At 38.5% G+C, this 21,458-nt stretch overlaps 2 protein-coding genes and 1 pseudogene across 2 annotated transcripts; all 3 read right to left on the reverse strand.

Annotated features, from left to right (window-relative positions):
• Positions 1–2,598: 2,598 nt before the first annotated feature.
• LOC106415935 (protein SDA1 homolog) lies at positions 2,599–6,787 on the reverse strand. Its single transcript, XM_013856744.3, has 15 exons — positions 6,346–6,787; positions 5,976–6,143; positions 5,559–5,692; positions 5,324–5,465; positions 5,051–5,197; positions 4,885–4,956; positions 4,680–4,775; positions 4,556–4,615; positions 4,400–4,474; positions 4,253–4,306; positions 4,076–4,177; positions 3,366–3,992; positions 3,185–3,283; positions 2,998–3,105; positions 2,599–2,902 (listed from the first exon to the last, which is right to left on the reverse strand). The coding sequence occupies exons 1-15, from the start codon at positions 6,739–6,741 to the stop codon at positions 2,753–2,755; spliced, it is 2,430 nt and encodes an 809-aa protein (XP_013712198.1). The 5' UTR covers positions 6,742–6,787; the 3' UTR covers positions 2,599–2,752.
• A 6,310-nt stretch (positions 6,788–13,097) lies between these two features.
• LOC106415858 lies at positions 13,098–16,004 on the reverse strand (annotated as a pseudogene).
• A 751-nt stretch (positions 16,005–16,755) lies between these two features.
• Positions 16,756–19,130, reverse strand: LOC106413610 (glycosyl hydrolase 5 family protein-like). Its single transcript, XM_022707585.2, has 3 exons — positions 18,595–19,130; positions 17,770–18,290; positions 16,756–17,692 (listed from the first exon to the last, which is right to left on the reverse strand). Exons 1-3 carry the CDS (start codon positions 18,840–18,842, stop codon positions 17,223–17,225), a joined length of 1,239 nt encoding a protein of 412 aa, XP_022563306.2. The 5' UTR covers positions 18,843–19,130; the 3' UTR covers positions 16,756–17,222.
• Positions 19,131–21,458: the final 2,328 nt, after the last annotated feature.

Here is a 21,458-nt window from a genome sequence, read left to right on the forward strand (position 1 = left end):
TATAATTAAAAAGAAAATATGATATTCCAAGAGATATTTAAAAAAAAAAATTAATGTTCCACATATATTGCAGATTTATGTTTCTAATAATTTTTTTTCAAAAAAAAATAAATTTTATCTATTCGTTTTTTTCAGTTATGACATCCTCAGAGTCAGATGGCGTTGATGAAGCCTTTGAAGATATGTTTGACGAAGAATTTGATAATATCATCGACTCCCTAGTAGATGTTCAAACCAACAAGCCCAAAAAAAGAGCTTATATTGAAAGAGATCGGGAACAAGGACACATTCATCTATGGAACGACTATTTCCACGAAAATCCCACTTACCCGCCGATGATGTTTAGGCGGCGTTTTCGAATGAACAAACTCTTGTTCCTCCGCATTGTTGATCGCCTTACTACTGAAGTTCCATACTTTCAGCAAAGAAGAAATGCTCACGGCAGGTACGGCCTATCTCCACTTCAAAAATGTACTGCAGCTATACGTATGCTCGCATATGGTCAATCTGGAGATACGTATGACGAATATCTTCGACTTGGTGAAAGTGCTGCACTTTTATGTTTAGAACATTGCACTAATGGGATAGTACAATTGTTTGGAGATGAGTATCTAAGAAGACCAACACCGGAAGATCTTCAACGATTACTCGACATTGGCGAGAAGCGCGGGTTTCCCGGGATGATAGGCAGCATTGATTGTATGCATTGGCAGTGGAAAAACTGCCCAACGGCTTGGAGAGGCCAGTACACCCGTGGTTCAGGAAAACCAACAATTGTCTTAGAGGTTGTGGCATCAGAAGATCTTTTGATATGGCACGCATTTTTTGGATTACCAGGTACGCTCAACGATATCAATGTTCTTGATCGGTCACCAGTTTTTGATGACATATTGCAAGGTCGAGCCCCTAAAGTTAAATTCAATGTCAACAACCACACTTACCGTATGGCGTACTACCTTACTGACGGAATTTATCCGAATTGGTCAACATTTATCCAATCCATCCCACTTCCTCAAGGTCCTAAAGCTGAGCTATTTGCTCTACGTCAAGAATCCACCAGAAAAGATGTCGAACGTGCTTTCGGGGTATTGCAATCGAGGTTTGCAATAGTTAAAAACCCTGCTCTACTATGGGACAAGGAAAAGATAGGGAAAATTATGAGAACTTGTGTCATATTGCACAATATGATAGTAGAGGACGAACGAGACGGATACAGTCTTACTGATACATCTGAGTTCGAGTCAGGAGAGTCAAGCAGAGGTTCGAACGTCAAAAGGAGAGAAAGTTTGCATTCAGATAATATGCTAGGCATGCGCAATGAAGTTCGGGATTCAGGGAAACATGATAGGTTGAAAGCTGATTTAGTTGAAAATGTATGGCAAAAATTTAGTAATGAATAATCTTTGTATGTTCATCAATTATCAATGTAATGAATAAAATTTTATAAAAATTCATAAATTATTATATTTTATTCATGTATTCAAAAAAAAAAATTCAAAACTAAAACTTTTTTAAAAATAATATTATTTTAATTTCTATGAACCCCTTCTTCGAGTTCACTAATGCAGAAGCACAATATCAAGAGGTTCATCACTATTCATGATCCCACCATAAATATATTAAAAATTGGTATGAACCCCAAAGGGGGGTTCACCAATGTGGATGCTCTAACCGATTCTGAGATGCTCCCTCTCTGCAACACTGCACAAACACGAATTGTTATTGACCACTACTGTCTTAAATTGGATCTGTGATCTCTCTCCCTCTAAGATTGTTGATCAGTTGTTGTTGTTGATGATTTGATTTTGAGATATATTGATGAAAAAACATCCCACATCGGAAATATAAGAATTAATCTACTACTATATAAAGGGTTAGGGTCAATCCACTAATCACCAATTGATTTTAAGTTGGAAGCCCATAATTAAACCCGAATCTAACATGATATCAGAGCGATAAGATCCTTTGACCTAATTTACTACACCTACTACTACTATACCGATGTTGGGCCCTTTGTGGATGTTATTCCCACATTGTCCACGCTTCGGACCTAGATGTCTGAGCGTGAGGGAGGGTATTGATGAAAAAACATCCCACATCGGAAATATAAGAATTAATCTACTACTATATAAAGGGTTAGGGCCAATCCACTAATCACAAATTGATTTTAAGTTGGAAGCCCATAATTAAACCCGAATCTAACAAGATATGAATCCTCTTTGCTGCATTGCTCCAGTTTCAACCGATGACCGGGCTAACCCGGTTCTCGCCAAACCGGTGGGGAATCAACCGTGTCAGCTACGTTTCGAACCTCATCAGCCACGCTTCTAAGCCGTCCTTCTCAACACAAGCCTGAATCCTAATCCTATAGATAACTCATAAAACGTTCGTGTATTATGTAGATGTCAAACAGAGTTAGTGGAGATGATGACAGGTTTTATATTTGATGTACAAGTATAAGTAGATCATATTTCAAATGCTTTGGTTCATTTAGAAATCAGAATGATCATCCATTATCCATTTTACAAGCCAATGTTTATGAGTTATCTATAGTTTTTAAAACTGAATACCATTTGATTTTCTACAATGTAGTTAGAATTGATAAAATAGTGGATATTATATTCTAATTTTGGAACAAAACGTAAAACCTGTAAGAAAAAAAATCATAGAAAACAAAAAAAAACATGAAGCAAAGTTGTGTTCGGGTTTTGAGACAAAAAAAAAGGAAGTAGGAAGAGTGTTTTGGTCAGTTTCATTTCCAAGCTTTCCTTCCTCTGAACTGGGTTCCGCTGCTGCTTTTCTTAATTTTCTTGGATCGCTTTGATCTACCAGCCTTTGATCTTATCGCAGCAAGAGGCATATTCTTCTTGTGCTCCTTCTGTTTATTGCTCGATCCTCCCACCTGCATTTTCATTTTACACAAATCATCAATCAAGCAAACATCAAATGCTGTAATAATAACCCTTTGCTGTATACGAACAAACATAAAACAGATACCTTCTTCTGCTTGGTGGCAGTCCTGGATTGGTATTTCACTCTGTCCTCCCTACCCGCTTTAACTAACTCCATTCGTTGCTCCTTTGTTAGTTTATGCCTTATGTGAGCCTGTGGGAACAGTAAAAAAATCATTTAGCATCATTGAATCAAACCTGAGTTGTGTGTCAAACATTGTGTAACTTCTTACTTCAAGTTTGGCTGGATTGACACGCTTCTTACTTAGCTGATCAGAATCTGGAACCTTGAATCCTTTTCGAGCCAATGCAAGTTTTGCTTCCTTCTTTGCCTATAGTATTGCAGACACAAAATACATCAATAACGTGAACAGATGAACAGCAGCTTCTCTCTTTCGCATATTTATATATTACCTGAAGATCTTTGATTTTTCGAAAGTCCTCATTAGAAAGTATGCCATCGTTTTCATCCAAAGAAGGCTGCTCGCTCTTCGCTTCTGCGAACCTCTTTAGTGCTCGTAGGCTTGTATCAGCAGAGAGAAGATTCGCATCAAAATCTACCATCTTCCTTTTCTTCCCATTTGCCTTCTCTTTGCTTCCACTATCTTCTGCAGAAGAATCAGAGGCTTCTCCATCATCATCATCATCATCTTCTTCGCTTTCCATCTCCTCATTTTCAGAATCAGTCTCGGCTTCATCACTGTCATTCATATCTTCCTCTTCGTCACCAGCGATGGAAGTATCGACATCACTGTCATCTTCAGTGTTGTTCGTATCGTCATCAGAATCTTCTTCAGCTTCGTCCTCGTTTCCACAATCATCAGGTACAAGCTCCTCCTGGTCGACATCATCACTGCCAGGCAACTCCATATCATCATCGTCTTGATCACCATCATCAGAGTCGCTCTCATGATCACTTTCTTGCAATAACTCAACATTGGGAACATTGCTGAAGACGTTAGCTTCTCCGAATTGTTTAGGTTTGGCAACGGGACCTCCAGGACGGCCACGGTCTTTTTTCACTAGAAGCGAAGGATTGATCTGAAATTACCACACAACGCAAATTATAGACATACATCGATTATTTTGTTCAAACGACAAAATCAAATGCTTCTTCTGCTAACCTCTCTGAACAATGCAATGAGGGAACGGGCTCCTGCGGATATGGCTTTTTCATGTTCCTTTTTATACAGAGCAAGATCTTGCAGCAACTCTTCTGTCATCAACTGGAGTACACAATGACACAAGTAAGATAAAACACGAATGATGAGAATATTAAATCAGGAGTATGAACTAGTTACCTCGGGAATCCTCAGGCACATTTCTCGAATCACATTGAGTCCGACAGCAATAGCCTGGAAGCATAAATGAAAAAGGAAAAAAAAAATATGGTAGAAGAAGATTTCTACTTGAGTCGTCCCTTGTAGTGAGAGAGATTGAAATCAAACCTCAGGACGTGAACGGTCGTGTACAAACTGATTCACTATTTGCATGAACAGTGGTTTCACAGCATCAGAAGGAACCTGCTCGAGACAAAATAAAATTGGTAAGACTAAAGAAAGAGAAAAAGTAACAACGCTTTATATGTGGAAACGTTTCTATACCCCATCATGGCAAGCCTGAACTGCTGCTGCAAGTATTTGTGTAACGTCCTTTTCATGTGGCTGCGTTCAGAACATAGTTTAATTAGCATAAGAATTTTTAAACAAAATGTTTAGCAGAACATACCTTAGCGTAGTTTTGAAGATAAGTGTAAAAGCTTAATAATTGCAACTTGTGAAGCCCAATTGTTCGTGCAATAACTTTCATCATCATCAACCTGGTCTGCAAATTAAAATATCAGCAGAAAATTATCAGTTCAGAAGAAAAAATTAAAAAGTTAAGAAGGTGGCTTAGTCAACTTCCATTGATGAAAAATAGAAAGAATAGTTACCTCAATTCGTTCACTAGTTTTGCCAATGCTCTTGCCAGTCTGAAGACGAGAAAGCAATTTCTCTGCAAATTTCTGTAAAAAGAAGTAAACATTCAACTATAGCCACTCCATACTATAATGACTAGTGTCTGTAAATGGCACACTACAATAAGCAAAGAAGTGAAACCTGAGGATCATTTAGATGATTGAGAGGTGAATAAGTAGAAGTGGTGCTCTCGGACGAAGCACGCTGCTTCTTCTTAATACTCTTCATCGCACGTTGCAGTTTCGCTTGCTTCTTCTTCTTGCTAGAAGATGTACCTTTGTTGTTCGCCTAAGGTAAATATCATATAAACAGAACCTAGTTTCATATTTATTCGTAATGATGAATATATACAGACAACTAGTACGGTTCTTCTTCGTAATTGCTGATTAAAAATTCACGTATAATGTTGTTTACCTTGTAAACAGCCTCCCTGTTAATCACAACATGGTTTTCGGGCTTTGAATCCTCGTCATCATCGTTGTCTGAAGCATCACTATCATCTTCATCCTCAATGTTCTCGTAGTCAAGAAGAAACCGAAGAGAAGATACCATGATCCTGAACATCATGTCAAAAGAGAAGTTCGTAACTCTTCCAACCAAATCAACAACATAATACTCCAAAGTTAGAATAAAAAGAGAGAAGATATACCTAGGCGAAGCATGAAAGCAAGCTTCACAAATCGCAATAGCAACTCTCTCATGTCTATCACCAAGCCAAACCTTCTTCTTTAGAAGCTCACAAAGGGTAACAAGTGCTCTCTTAGCCTTTGTTTCATCTTCTTGCTACAAACCAAAAAACAAACACACCAAGCTAACTATCATCGTTACACAATCCCATGAAAAGATATAAGCATGGTAACTCGGTCTTAGCCGAAGTGAAATGATTTTCTTAAATTCCGATTTGTACTACTCAAATTGGTTAAAACTGTTATAAATCAGTTTAAATAGATCTAAAATTATTCTAAATATGTTAAATTAAGAATAATGTTAGTACAAATCCACAAAAATTTCTAATTTTTTTTTGTTTTGCCAATCTATTTCTTGAACACTAGAGATAAGAAGTTACCTCCAACATGGAGATGACAATCTTCTGAAGTCCCTTATGCCTCGGATCAGTAACACTCATCTTACGAATGGTCTGAACAATGTGAGAAAACGCAAGCTTCCTCAAGTTTCTATCACCAATGCACTGAACATCCAGAAACAGAGCCAGCAAATCCTCGATGACAAGACTCTACAAACAATCAAAGCACACACCTTTATATTTCAATCAACCACATAAAAGGACATACCTTTCTATTACAATCAAAATCATTCTCAAGCACACACCTTTATAATTCAAATCAACCACATAAAGCACATACATTTCTATTCCAATCAAAATCATTCTAAAGCACACACCTTTATATTACAATCCTTCGCATTAAAGCACATACCTTTCGATTCATAAGAAGAATCAAAGCCTGAGCGACATGGTTCCTCAGCCCCGAGGGCATCGCGAGGCACGAGGTGCGGAGCAAATCAGTCAGCTGAGATGGAAACTCCGCGAGCTGCTTGGGGTAAAAGGGAGTGACGTGAGCTAGGAACATGGCTCGGTCGCCGAGGTCCTTGGCGACGGAAGGGTCGGAGCCGACGGAGGAGAAGCTGAGGGCGGCTTGCTGCTGGAAGAGATCGACGGAGGCTTTGAACTGTTTGTAGATTAATTGGAGCTCTGTTTCGTATCCGTCTGGGTCGCGTTTGATTTTGCCTTGGAGGATGGGGAGGCTGAGCTTCTCGGAGCTCCGGCCGGAGGCCTTTAAGGACTCCGGCGTGCGGCCTAGAGATCCGGACATTTTCGGAGGTTTTTGGGAGAAGAGAGAAACCCTACGAGGAACAAGTGAGGCGTCTTTAACTCTTATACCCTTCTCTTTTTTTATTTACGGTTAGGTTTAGTTATTTATTGTACCAGGTCCGGTTTAGGAATTGATTCTCTCTGATTTACTGGTTCTATCGGTTTAGGATTTATGAAATGTAATGGTCTTAAGTTTAGATAAAATATGAAATGTTATACAGTATAAGTTTTTTCACTAGTAAATAGAAACAGTTTGGTTTGATCGGACGATTCATATACGGCCAATTTGACGATCAATCGTTGGATTTTGATGCATAGAGACCAACAATTCATAATACATAGTGGTGTGCATATCCAGATGGTACTCAAACGTATCCATTAAAACTCAAGACTTTCATTGCAAGCAGGAGCGAAAGACACAAGATTCGTATCAAACTAAAATACATTACAATCAAGTCTACACAATACAACCACATTACTTTTGGAGTCTCGACAATCAACAGAGTAAGCAAAAATAATATCACATCCTCTCTTCTTCCGTCTCTTCTTACTCTTGAGTTTAGAAAGCTGCGGCTTTGATTATCGAAAACAGAGCTCTCATACTAATTTGTAATCTCTATTGCTCCGTAAATGACTTGTAAACTCTGATCTTATTCAATAGATGAAATGGCCAAATATAAAGCCTTACAAAGACGAAAAGCTGAAACAAACTAACAACTACGACCGAGATATTCGGCCCTTATTGACACGTCAAACATGAAACAAAGACAACTTCAAATACTTAACGGCTACTTCAATTTGCTCCAACAAAACAGGAGTATGGCGTTTCTTTGTGTTTTCTTGTATCAGTGGAAAGACTACAAGTGGAAACAAAACTTTATATTAACATTATCAACCACAAGTTTTTCGGTCAAAATGCCTCAAAACAGCTGCTGGTTCGTAGAGTCCAAACGGTGTTCTCGAACAAATGTTATTGTATTTGTGGTAATAAAGTAATCACCAAAACTCGTGAAGTACACATGCAACTATGTTTAGAATATTTTTTTTCAAAAAATCTGAATTTGATTTCGTTTTGAAAACTAGAGGAAGGAAAGAAAGTCAAACCAAGCTCTTCACTATAAACACTTTTGTTTCCTCACATGTTACTGCAAAATCCAGAAAATAAACCAGAAAGATATATCGCAGGTGTTAGAATGAGAGAATTATTGATAGTTTATTTATGGAGAATGAAGAACATGAAGAACATAGAAAGAGAGAAAGTAGATCTCAAGATGTAAGAGAAAGAAGGAGAAAATAGTTTCCTTAATTTAATTGTGGATCTGGGTACAAGTATTTAAAGACAAGTGACCTCAGTACACAATATAATAAAATATCTTCTTCTCTCTTCTTCTTCTCTTCAATAAAATCGAGCTTATAAAACCCTTATAAAGCCTTATAAAACCTTATAAAGCCTTATAAAAACTTTATAAAACCTTATAAGTTTGGCAGCTTAATTCTCAAGTCTGGCAGCTTACTTCTGCTTCATGTCAACACTCCCCCTCAAGCTTGACCATATGGAACAAGTCAAGCTTGGAAGCCATGAAGTATTCCCTCATTAAAACCTCAACTAGGTAAAACCCTTTGGGAGAAAACCCAAGTCAAGGAAAAAGAGTAGAACACTTCATGAAGGAGATATCAGTGACATGAGAGGTCTATGAGTCCCCCCTCACGCATCACTTTGTATCCTTCCTCTAGAGGTGTTTTGGCAGCTCTTCCACCAAGATCTCCAGCCTCATTTAGTAAGTCAAGGGTGTATTTCCTTTGAGATAGAAACAACCCTTCCTTAGACCTACACATCTCGATCCCTAGAAAGTATTTGAGCTCTCCCAAGTCCTTGATATCAAATGAAGCCTTAAGGAACGCTTTGGTTGAGATGATCCCGTCTTTGTCACTGCCTGTGATGATAATGTCATCAACATAGATGAGAATGACAATGATTCCTTGCTGGCTAGTGAGGGTGAATAGGGTATGATCAGCTTCAGACTTGACAAAACCTCTTCCATTGAGTGTGGTGCTTAGTTTGTGGTACCACGCTCTTGGTGATTGTTTCAAACCATAGATGGCTTTCTTCAGCCTCAATACATTTCCTGGTTTGGTAAGGTGTTCCATACCAGGTGGTGGTCTCATGTAGACCTCATCTTCTAACTCTCCTTGTAGAAAAGCATTCTTGACATCCATTTGCCACATATCCCATTCTATGTTCACATCCAATGAGAGTACAATCCGTATCGTGTGAAGCTTAGCTACTGGTGCAAAGGTGTCAAGGTAATCTTCACCATAGACTTGAGTGTAGCCTCTTGCAACAAGTCTTGTCTTCTTTCTTTCTGGTTTTCCATTGGCTCCATACTTGATAGTGTAGAGAAGCCGGCTTGTCACTGCCTTCTTTCCTTTTGGAAGTTCAGTCTCAAACCATGTATTATTCTTGATCATGGCTCTCATCTCATCTCCAACAGACTCTCTCCACTCCTTGTGTTGCATAGCTTCTTCATATGTTCTTGGAATGTATTCCTGATCCAATTCACTGATGAAGACTTGATGATCTTCTGGATATTGAGCAAGGGAGCATACTGCACTTATTGGGTGAGCTACAGCTTCAGCATTGAAATAAACTTCTGTGTTGATCCACTGTGAGGGTTTCCTGATCCTTGTACTCCTTCTCATCAGTTGTATCTGCTCAGATTATGCTTCATTTCCTTCACTTGGCGCCTCTACTTGAGTCTCAACATCTGATTCTGATGGCATCTCATCTTGATCATGAGCTACAGAGCTCTCTTCAGGTTGAGCTTGTGTAGACTGCTCAACATTTCTACTGCCCCCCTCATGATTAGGATGAGTGCTCTCAACACTATCAGCTGCAGTAGATGATAAATTTTCAGGGACAGGTTCCACACTTGGTAAAGAGGGCATACTGATTCCCAGGCTCTCCATTAATCCCCTAAGGTTATTTGCTCTATCTGAGGCTGATTGAGAAAGATCTTTGAGCTCATCCCAACTCTTTCCATCATAATAGCCTCTAGATTCTGCAAACTTCACATCCCTCGAGACAATAACCCTTCTTGACTCTGGATCATAGCACTTATACCCCTTCTGAGTTGGAGAGTAACCAATGAACATAGCTTTTGAGCTTTTAGCATCAAGCTTGTTCCTCAGCTCCCCAGGTATCATCACAAAACAGAGGCATCCAAACACACGCAAATGGTCCAAAGATGGTTTGGTCTTATTTAGAACCTCAAAAGGAGACATGTCGTTGAGGACTTTAGTTGGAGTTCTATTGATCAGATAAGTAGCAGACATCACATCATCACTTCAGAATCTTTTTGGAACATTGGTGTGGAACATCATTGATCTTGCTACCTCCATCAAATGTCTGTTCTTTCTCTCAGCAACTCCATTCTGTTGAGGAGTGTAAGGACAACTTGTTTGGTGAGTAATCCCATGTTGAGCAAGATATTGCTTAAATGCATGACTTGTATACTCTTCACCATTATCTGACCTTAGAATTTTCATCTTGGCATTGAAATGGTTGCAGATATGGGTCTGGAAATTCTTGAAAGCATCCAACACCCTGTCCTTAGACGGAATCAGTGTCACCCAAGTGTATTTGGATTTCTCATCAACGAAGGTGACAAAGTATTTGTGATTCTCTCTGGACACACATGGAGCAGTCCATACATCAGAGTGAACTAGGTCAAAACATCTTTCATAGATGGTGCTAGACTGTGAGAAGACTGTTCTACAATGCTTCCCCAATATGCAAGCTTCACAATCATCATTCTTGAAGACCACACCTGGAAGCATCAAGTTTAGGGCTCTTGTATGAGGATGTCCCAACCTAGCATGCCATAGTGTGTTATCAACCCCGCTGGATGTACTAGCCAAACATTGAGAAGTGGATGGTCTAGACATCTCTGTCTTCTGAAGATGATATAGTTCATTGTGAACGTGCCCCTTTCCAATCACTTGGCCTGTCTTTAAGTCTTGAAATTCAACATCATCTGGTCTGAAGACAACCTGACAACTCAGATCAACAGTAGCATTTCTTACAGATAGCAAGTTTGATGTAAACTGAGGCATATACAAGGCAGTAGATTCCCTATCAAACAACCTCAGGTTCCCTATCCCTTCTATCTTAATGTTATCACCATTTGCTATTTGAACATTCCCTGAGGCAGGCTGGACATCACTCATCAAGTTTCTATCACTAATCATGTGATGGCTTGCTCCTGAATCTATAATGATAGGTTTAGGGTCAAGAGAGTGTTTACCAGCCTTCTTGAATGAGATAAAAGCTTGGATAAGGGAATGTAGGTCACCCATGGTTGCTGGACCATCAGTGTTGGCTGTACTATCAGTACTTCTCCATGTTCCTTCTTCATTTGAACCACCAATGACAGATGAATACATGGTTCGACCTTGAATCGATGGATGCTCAAACTCTTTGATTACATTCCTGGCTTGATTCAAGTCACTTCTTCTTGGCATATTGTGGTTCCTATGTTGTTCCTTAGCCTTCTTGTACTCTGGAAACAACACCATGTTGGAGTTCTCCCTCATGGAGAGATATGGACCAGTGGACAATAGATTGTTCCTACTGATTTTGAGATAAATTGGACTTTGAAGAAGTTTTTCCTGATATGGTTGAAGCTTTCTTGAGTTCCAGAGAATAGGGTACTCCTCTATCTTGAGTTCTGGTGAGGTTCTTCCCTTTTGAAAGACCTTTGGACCAGTGGATAAAAAGATGTATCCAACAGATTTTGAAGATAATCTGAGAAAGAAAGAAAGAAATTTGCGGAAGCTTTTGTGAGTTTCAGGAGCTTAATGCTCTGATACCATGTTAGAATGAGAGAATTATTGAGAGTTTATTTATGGAGAATGAAGAACATGAAGAACATAGAGAGAGAGAGAAAGTAGATCTCAAGATGTAAGAGAAAGAAGGAGAGAATAGTTTCCTTAATTTAATTGTGGATCTGAGTACAAGTATTTAAAGACAAGTGACCTCAGTACACAATATAATAAAATATCTTCTTCTTCTCTTCAATAAAATCGAGCTTATAAAACCCTTATAAAGCCTTATAAAACCTTATAAAAACTTTATAAAACCTTATAAGTCTGGCAGCTTAATTCTCAAGTCTGGCAGCTTAATTCTCAAGTCTGGCAGCTTACTTCTGCTTCATGTCAACAACAGGTACTTGATATCGCTCGCTTTGGAAACATAATATCACTTAATTTTGATGAGTTTTAGATATATATTTTAGCTTATTATGATCATTTTAGGTTGTATTTAGATCATTATGTTGCATTTGCATATCATAGGGGTTGGAAATCACATTTGGAAGTTTGGGGTCAATTTGAGAGGATATATTTGCAAATCAAAAACATGCAGGGGCAGAAATAGAAGAAGACGAATACTCGGGGACCAATGTTGCAGTTTTGAAATATTCGCTGGGTTAAGTTGCACAATTTTGAAAGTCCAGGGTTGATTCGAGTGGACCTTTCTGTAAATTCAATAGTTTTGGGGTCAAAGGAGTAAATAGCCGAAACGTCAAGGACCTGTTGTGAAAAACTATGAAAACCAGCCATTGGAATTGTGCGATTTTCTTCTCGCCGGATCTGGAGCATAACGACGACGGCGAAGTTCGACCCGACGACGGCTACGGCTGGGCTGACGAAGACGTGTAATTTCAGGCGCGTCACGGAGGAGAGCTCGACGTGGAGGTTCAGGTGACGGAGCGAGACGATGACCACGACGGTGTGAGGCTGATGATGAACTGATCTGCGACGTCTCGACTTGATTCCGGTGACGGCGAGAATGAAGAAGAACAAGACGGATACGCCGGTGGTGAAGCAAGGACTCGCCGGAGAAGCTTGATTTGGAGCTTTCTTGCTGTGGTTTGCTCACGAATCGAGCCAATGATGGAAGAGGAAGACCGCGGGTGACCATTGCGGAGTAAGAGAGGCCGTGTTTTCATGGCAGAGAAGTGAAGATTGTAGACCACCCGACGCGGACGACCACCGCGGATTATTTCGTTTTAATGATTGGCTTAAGAGCACCAACCTTAGAAGAAGAAACATTTAGACTTTCCTACAAGAAAATTGAAAGACGGTCCTCCTAAAGTTGTTCACAGAGAGAATTCATCAAACAAGTGGTTCCACGAGTTGTCATTAGACTTTGCAAGCAAAAAGATCCATAACGGAAGTATCTATTACAATTGACTCACAAACCAAACACGAATCCAGAAACCATAGTATCGGAGACATAAATACCATCGTACGTAATAATAGTATTATTGCTTGTGACAACTTTATGACAAAGCTGGGAATAAAATGATGATTTTATTTTAGGACAAACGATAGTACACCATCAAATGTAAAAAAAAGACATGATTGCTTAAGCGAAACAGAGGTAGAAGAAACAGAGTAGGCAAAATTCAATTTCAGAAGAAGAGGAAGAAAAGGAGAAACAGAAACAGAAGAACAGTTTAAAAGATCATCCGGCCGTCAATCCTCCTTACATGAAGGTAAGAAACGGAGTCTTGTGGCTTCGTCCTCCCATTCAACTCTTTCCAAACACTCTTCATCAGGGCAGCTTATGACAAATTCTTCAACGTTGACGACGCTTTTCGAATTCAGAGGAAGCTTTCTCAGCTTCGGGCAGCCATTGAGTATGTGGAGCCATCTCAGACGTTGAAAAGGCAGAGCATTCCAATATATGCTCTTCAGCTCAGGCAAATCGTCCAAGACAAGCACTTCTAGTTTATGGAAAGGGATAATATAATCCTCTAAAACACTCTCAGCTTTCTCTTTGCTTATTATATTCTCTAGTTGCACTGAGCCAGCCACACGAAGATGAGTAAGTTTCGGAGCGAACAACAGCCACGTCAAATCCTTTAGACCGTTGCAAGATAGTATTTCTACTTGAGTGAGGTTTGAGAAGCATGGACTCGTCAGGCTTTTGTTCCATGGTGTCTTCTCTATCTTTATCTCCTCCAACATTCTACAAAACTGTATGAAGATGTCATGGAGACCATCCAAAGCTGGCAAAACTAATACTTTTACTGGCTCTTTCTCGTCAATCCCAACTTGTTGGATGCATCTTCCCATTCTGGAGTCATCGAACAATGTCTCCCCGACCAAAGTACTAGACGAGATACCTACGCTTACATACTCTATATGTTGTAAGAGCTGAAGCTCCTTCATGAGGCTCATATCTGGCCGCACTTTGGAATCTAGCAGCTTCAGTGTCCTCAAGCTTGACAATTCTGATATCCCTTCTAAACTCTCAAGGTACCTCGTCTTCTCCAAATTCAGATGTGTTAGCATTTTCAACTGGTATAAACCAAAAGGTAAATTCACTATATATGTCCGTGACAAGTTAAGATATCTCAAGGAAACCAAATTGTACATATCCATTCGAAATCCACTGAGACGATTCAGTGATAAATCCAAAACAAGTAGTTTTGGCATAGACTGAAAGAATCCATCTGAGATCTCCACAAGATAGTTTCTTTGAAGGAGGAGAGTTGTAAGTTGAGGACAGTCAGGGCTCTCAGATATGATTTGAATATCATTTTCCATCAACGAAATTCTTCTCACATCTTTCCAGTTCTTCACTTTGGGCAATTCACGTATCCTGGCACCAGCTTGTACGATACATCTTTCTTTATTCTTTCCTAGATCCGAGGGTATCCACATGGCCATCTCCCGCACCACATCGTGCATTTTCACAACGTTCGGGTTATCTTCCAACAACAAACATGAACGGACAAGTGTCCCGAGTATCTCATAACCTTGGTTCAATGCCCTCTCTCTACCTTCCTTCTCATCAATGAACCCCTCACCTATCCAGTACTCTATCAATCTCTCTTTATATATAAGACCATCTTCAGGAAACATGACTTGGTCATCTCACCATCCAAACTATCGTAGCTATACTTCAATATCGGAAGAATCTCATCTTCAACGCCTGAAAACTCTGTGGCAGAGGAAGTCAACACATCAACTGCTAGACGCCACTCTTGTACTGATCTTTTGCTCGCCATAGTTTCACCGATGACATTGAGTGCCAATGGTAGGCCACGGCATTTACCAGCGACTTTCCTTGCGAGTTCGGGAATGTCCCGGTGGCTGGCCAACGTGTTTTCCCCGACTTTCTTTTTGAACAAATCCCAGGCTTTGTCCGTGTGTAGACAACAGACTTCGATTGGGTCGTCAACCCCCATGCGCCCACATACTTCTCGAGAGCGGGTGGTAAATGCTACTTTGCATCCGTTTACTCTGTTCGGATAGCGGACTCCAATCACATCTAAGCTCACTTTCTCCCATATATCATCCAGAAACAACACAAACTTCTTCTTCCTAAGAACGTTGTGGATGTCTTGGCCTCTCTTCATCTCACTTTTCTCCTCCCACTCTTTCCCCAGAAGCCCTAGCTTTTCACCGATGCTCCCTTGAATCTTATGGACTGTTGCATTTTGTGACACCACAACCCATATCACAACATCAAACCCACCACCTCTTTTAGAAAACCTATTGTTGATCTGCGTGAGAAGGGTGGTTTTGCCAACTCCCCCCCATACCATTTCCAGCATTGTTTCCTGACCAACAATTGTGTGTTGGATAGGCAACTCTTCACCCTCACCTATAGGAGTTTCATCAGTCACCGCATCAAATTCTCCCTGAGAACTAAGACTCTCAACCTCCCTCAACATTACCATAACCCTTTTCCCATAAAGATAGCTCTTTTTCACATTTTTAGAGCATAATCGACAGAGACACAACCTTTCCAGCTCAACGTCACTAGTCTTAAGAAGCTCATTATATTGGTTTTCCATTGTGAGGATACTCGTAAGCCATACCTGGACTTGAGCAAGCCTTCGACGATGTCCAGTAAACTCTTCTCTGTCTACCTTCCTTTGAACATCATCTCTTTTAGCCTTGAGAGCTCCCATGATTTTCTGGAGATCACTAGATTCTGGGGGAGATTGTGGATATAACTTCCATTGAGGCATAGACATTGGGATACTTGATTCACCACTTGATCACATGAAACTGAGACAGAGAAACAACCTCCCATTGCTGGACAGACGAGAGAGAGATAGAGAGAGAAGGAAACAGAAGCTAAACAATTATTAGAAAGGAAGGAAACAGAAGATAAGGTTTTGTTGTTGTTGTCTTCTTAACACTTTAAGACCAAACAAAAAAGATAAGGTTGTTGAATAATCAATACTGCCTCCGGGTAAGCAAAGAGAATTATTGCAAAAGTCCAAAGGTGCTACTGTATCTCCATCATCGATATCAAGATACTTAAGCCTACCCCTTCAGAAGTGTTACCACTTTCTTACATTATGGAAACAGCCCACTTATATAGTACTTAGCACAGAAACATTTATAAATGTTAGGAACCATTGGAAGATTGATGATCGGGAACCAAGCACATATGACCTTTATAAATTAATAATTTTTATAAATTAATAAATTTATTTAATTTCGAATTAGGCCGATCCAAAATATAAAATAAATTGATAAAATAATAAGATAATAAATTTTTAGAAAATATTATGTAAATATATGGTCCCATTAAAATCGTAAATTAATAATATATCTATATATACATTTTATATAAGTACAAACTAAACATTATATTGTTGGTTTTATATCCACAACGAAAATACCTCTATTTTTTCTTAACATTTCAAAATATTTTGATAATATTTAGTAAAATTATATCGAAAACCAATTATATGAAGCATAAAAATATAAACCAAGTAATATAATAAAACAATTTAAAAGTCAAATTTCTAAAATTTTATTAATATATATACGGTAAATCAAATATATTTTTATTTTATAAATAAAAATATAAAAAAATCTATAAATTTTTTTTTTGTAAATTAATATATCTATAAATTAATAAAATTTCAGAGTCTCAACATTATTAATTTATAGAGGTTCTACTGTATATTATCCATGAAAAAGTTTCAAATTTAGCAAAATATATATAAAAAGTTTTAACATATTTTTAAAAAGTTTTAACATCAGCTATACATGATTCAAGTTCAGAACCATTTTCCATAATTCGAAGAAGTCAGAGCGGAACAAACATACACAAGGTTGTATATTCTTGATCCACCTAGTCTGTTTTGTCTGTCCGATGTTTCTCCAGCGTTGTTGGGACCGTCAGTTTTCTGTTTTTTTGCGTGAGAAGGTAGCTAACTCAAATGTGTTTCACTGAAATGATAGGAAGATATCGAGGGGTAAAAATATTTTTACTAGCTAATCTTTTTTTTGTTGTAAAGACTTGTACTAGCTAATCTTTAGTTCTGTAATATATTAAGATAAGGATTTGCACAAGAAATCCTAATCTTTTTTATTATTTTCTTATCTTAAACGAGAAGACATTTTTTTATCTTATTTTTAATAGTTTTTTTAGCAAGTCAAAGAGCTTTACAACATATCCGATTTGGGAGACAGATTCTCCAACTGTTTGTACAGTTTCGAGCTCTTCAATGGCCTGGTAGCGTTAATGATCTTGAACCACTGGCTCATTGGCTGACACGAACTGTCCATACTCAGACACTTGCAAGGATTAGCCAGGATATTGTTGGTTGCGTCCACGTCAAGGCAAAGAGGATTATTGTTACTTGTTGTCGAAGCCAAGTGCATCCTAGAGGCCGAGATAGTCTGCCATATGGAACAATCCGTCCTAGACATCGTAACCCTATTTTCTGGTCCGTTACTCTGTAAACACAAAGGCTGGTCCTCGATTCGTAATGTTTTCTTAGTGTAGCTCCACGGTTCGGAACTATTGCACGGACCAAGAGTGAGCATTGTCGTGTCCTTAAGAGAACATACCAGGCAAAGTCCGGTTAACGGATGGAAAACCAGATTGTAAGCATCCGTTCGAGGGCCCGGTCCTAGTAAAACCAAATCAATTCAGAAACTAAAATGTAACAAAAATAATTAATAACTTAATCAAATCTTATTTAAGCACCTTGAAGTGTAGATTGAAGAAGAGAGATCTTTTGCAAGAAACTCGAGTTTCGAACACTAATCCAATCCGAATCCAGCACACCATAATACTCATTCAACCCGACCACGCCTTGTCTTAAGTAATAAGTTCCGGTTAGGGCCCATAGTGACCAGTCGACATCATTTTCGGCCGCCCAACCGGTTAGACATCCAAAATAGCGATCATTATTAACGTTTCCTCCTCTTTCATCTATACCAAACTCTCTGAGGAACAAGGGAAAGCCTTGGTTAAGGAGAAAACCGCCATTGTTTCTTATCCGGTTTAGAACCTGACCGCAGTTATCGTTGGAGTTATTGGTCGACCATGAGTTTCCGTCAGAGAAAGAATACCAGTGGAGCTCGAAGACGAGTTTTCCGGTGAAAGATAGATGGACGGGTCGCGGCATAATGAAAGAGAGGCCAGTGTCGAAACTGAGACCGGACATGATTACAAGTACGTTCTTGTTTGCTGAATGAACTGCTTCCGCTCCTTGTTGCATGTACCTACGTTTAAAGAAAAGTATAAGATTTATCATAATTAATACTTTAGTCAACCTAAAAATTATATTTTTACCAATTAGACAAACCTATTAAATAATTGAGAGATTCCAAAACACACACAATAATGTTTTTTTTTTATGTTTGACTATGCGCCATTAGTACTTTAATACGTTTATTTAGTATTATTTTTTTAGAAACAAAATAAATAAAAGACCGACGAGTATTGACTAATTTAAAGAGTTTTTACTTGTAGAACTTTATATCTATATATACAATACATGCGTATGCTGAATAATAGTTACCGTACTTGAACCAATCGTTAACGTTTTGTTTAGGTCCTCTAAGTTCATTCCTTAGACTCATGCCAACGACATTAGAGACGCCGTTGAAAGTTGCTGCCATTTTACTCAAAGCTGCGGTCCATACGGTGGGATCGAAGAAGTTGTCACCGAAGAAACCATTACCGTCGTTGTTGGCACAGCACCACCCTGATTTGGTTAGGTGGTTGTCTAATATAACCATCACATTGTGGTTTCCTAATTTTGTAACCACCATCTGCAATAATAAAAAGGGTCGATATCATTATTGACATTTTTTCTATTATAGATCACGATTTCGTTAAGATTGGTGTTTATAGAATCACGTGGGTTTTAATATTTTCATTGCATGTGATCTTTCCATTATGTTTATTTAGATGACTTTTCTTGCTACACCAGAATTATTCTACTGTTTTTAGAAATATATTTTTGCTAAAATGTTTTTAGAAATATATAACTAAATAAGTAATTAATTTATCATTTGTGAATTTGATTATATCCCCAACAAAAACTATTTACTGGATACGAAATAATAGTTTATGTGTAACTTGGTATATGAGAGAACGATTATGATTATAGAAAATATCAACTTGTGATTTGATTATGTGTCTAAGAAGCTAAGTGCCATTTGTATATTATGTATAAAATTGTAATTACCTACGAGACTTAGATTCGGATCAGTGTTGATGCTTTGCAATATGAAGAACAATGGTGGTTATATAATCTCATTTTTCTTTCTTTTTTATTAACAACTTTTGTAATCTCATCTCCAAACGGAGATAATTTGAAAATCAGGAACAAATAATCAAATCATTCACTAAATAAATTAATTACCAGCTTTTGGGTACGAATATGATCCTACCCATTAAGAATAGAACAAGTCCATAAGAATATAATTAGGATATATGTGACAGAAAATAAAAAAGCCAAACAAACATCACGAGAGTTGTGATCTGACTTCTGAGGCTAAACACTAACTTCAATTATTCACTACCAACCAATTATTGATCAAGAAATCGATTGAGTAGTGACATATATCATCAGCATAGACCTGATTCCCTTATATTATGTCTTTTTCTGAAAAAATGGAAAGATTAACTAAGACAGTTTTGTAACATTTCCCAACCAAACCCCGACTAAACTTGATTATGGAATTTGTATATGTAAGTTTCCTTCAAGCATTGACGTGTTCATTAGGCAGATTGGTTCTTCTACAATTTTAATACGTGTAGTAGTTTGAAAAACAACCTTTATCTTGATATTTAAATTTTTAAACTTCATAAGATAAATATCAAATCTTATATATTAAAACAGAAATGACACTACAAGAAAACAGGGGGATTCTGATGGCCGAAATCGTCGGTAATTCGTCGGAATCGGTCTATTCCGACGAATTTCCGACGAACCCGTCCGTCGGTATCGTTTCGTCGGAAAAAAAAAATTCGTCGGAATTTCGTCAGAAATTCCGACGACTTTCTGACGAATACCAAGAAACGTCATTCTGACGAACTTCCGACGATATTACGATGCGGCTACACGAGACCAGAGTTCATCGGAAAACTACAATTCCGACGAACGTGGTTCCTCGGTTTATTCCGACGAACTGTATCCGTCGGAATTTACCGACGGACATCGGTCGTCGGAATATACCGACGAACCACGTTCGTCGGTATATTCCGACGGAAATGAGTTTGTCGGTAAATTCCGACGGATATATGTCCGTCGGTATATTCCGACGACCGTTGTCCGTCGGTATATACCCTTTTTTTTTTACAAATTAATTTTGCATTTTTATATATTTTTTGATATTAATAAATTTAAAAATTGGAAATTTAAAACTAATAATATTATAAAATTTAAATTCATAAAAACCGAAATAGGAAAAAAACATTCATACAAACCGAAATAGAAAAAAAAAACATTCCGAAAGTTTTATAAAGCCGAAATAAACTAAGAAGAACTCGAAGACATCAAACGATCTAGCTTCTGCATAATCTCGGTGTTGAACTTCTTCTGGGATGCCAACTCAGCAAGGATAGTGGCATTCTCCGAACGGATAGTGGCATTCTCCGAAAGGATAGTGGTGTTCTGCTCCTCCAATGCCCCAATCCGTTCATCTTTGTCATGTAGCTCCTCGAGAATCATGGGATCGGCATACGGAGCTTGCGAAGAAGATGCCGGATACGAAGAAGCACGACGGGCCAACCCAACTAAACGGCCTCCTTTCCTTTTAGGAACCGCCTACAAAAATATTTAAAGTAAGTAAATATGGACAAGTAAGTAATCGACATTATAAAAAAAATATATTAATAAAAAAAATTACCTTTTCAACCATCTCATTTATTTGCAATAGAGACAGGTTGGTTGAAGCTCCCGTGGAGTCGCCGTCATCAGAGAGAGGCTGAGATTGAGAAACTATCTCAGCTTCCACCAAATCAACTACACCTCTGATCACGGGGTCCTGAATTTGACCCGTCGTCTTGTTAGTGTGAGCCACCTTAATGAGTTGGAGACGATCAACGGGATTACCGTCATTTGCTTCGATCTAAAAAAACCGCCATTATTAGCCAAAAAATATATAAAATATTTATTTAAAAAATATAAAGATAAATAATAATAAAAAACTTACAAGTTCATCCTCCTTAGTAGACATGGAGCAAGCGCCGAGGTTGTGCACATACATACCTTTCCCGCCACGATCGCTCTTCCGGTTCCTGGAGTTCCTAGAAGACGTCTCTGCAGTGTCTTCCCTCTCCCAATGAGCTATCAACTGCTCCCACACCCCCCCGTTGATGAACCGTGGCTTCTTGTTCTTCTGCCAAACTGTCTTCCACGCGTTTATCTGCTTTGTGTA

Source organism: Brassica napus, chromosome C8, assembly GCF_020379485.1.
Source record: "Brassica napus cultivar Da-Ae chromosome C8, Da-Ae, whole genome shotgun sequence".
Taxonomy (NCBI): Eukaryota; Viridiplantae; Streptophyta; class Magnoliopsida; order Brassicales; family Brassicaceae; genus Brassica; species Brassica napus.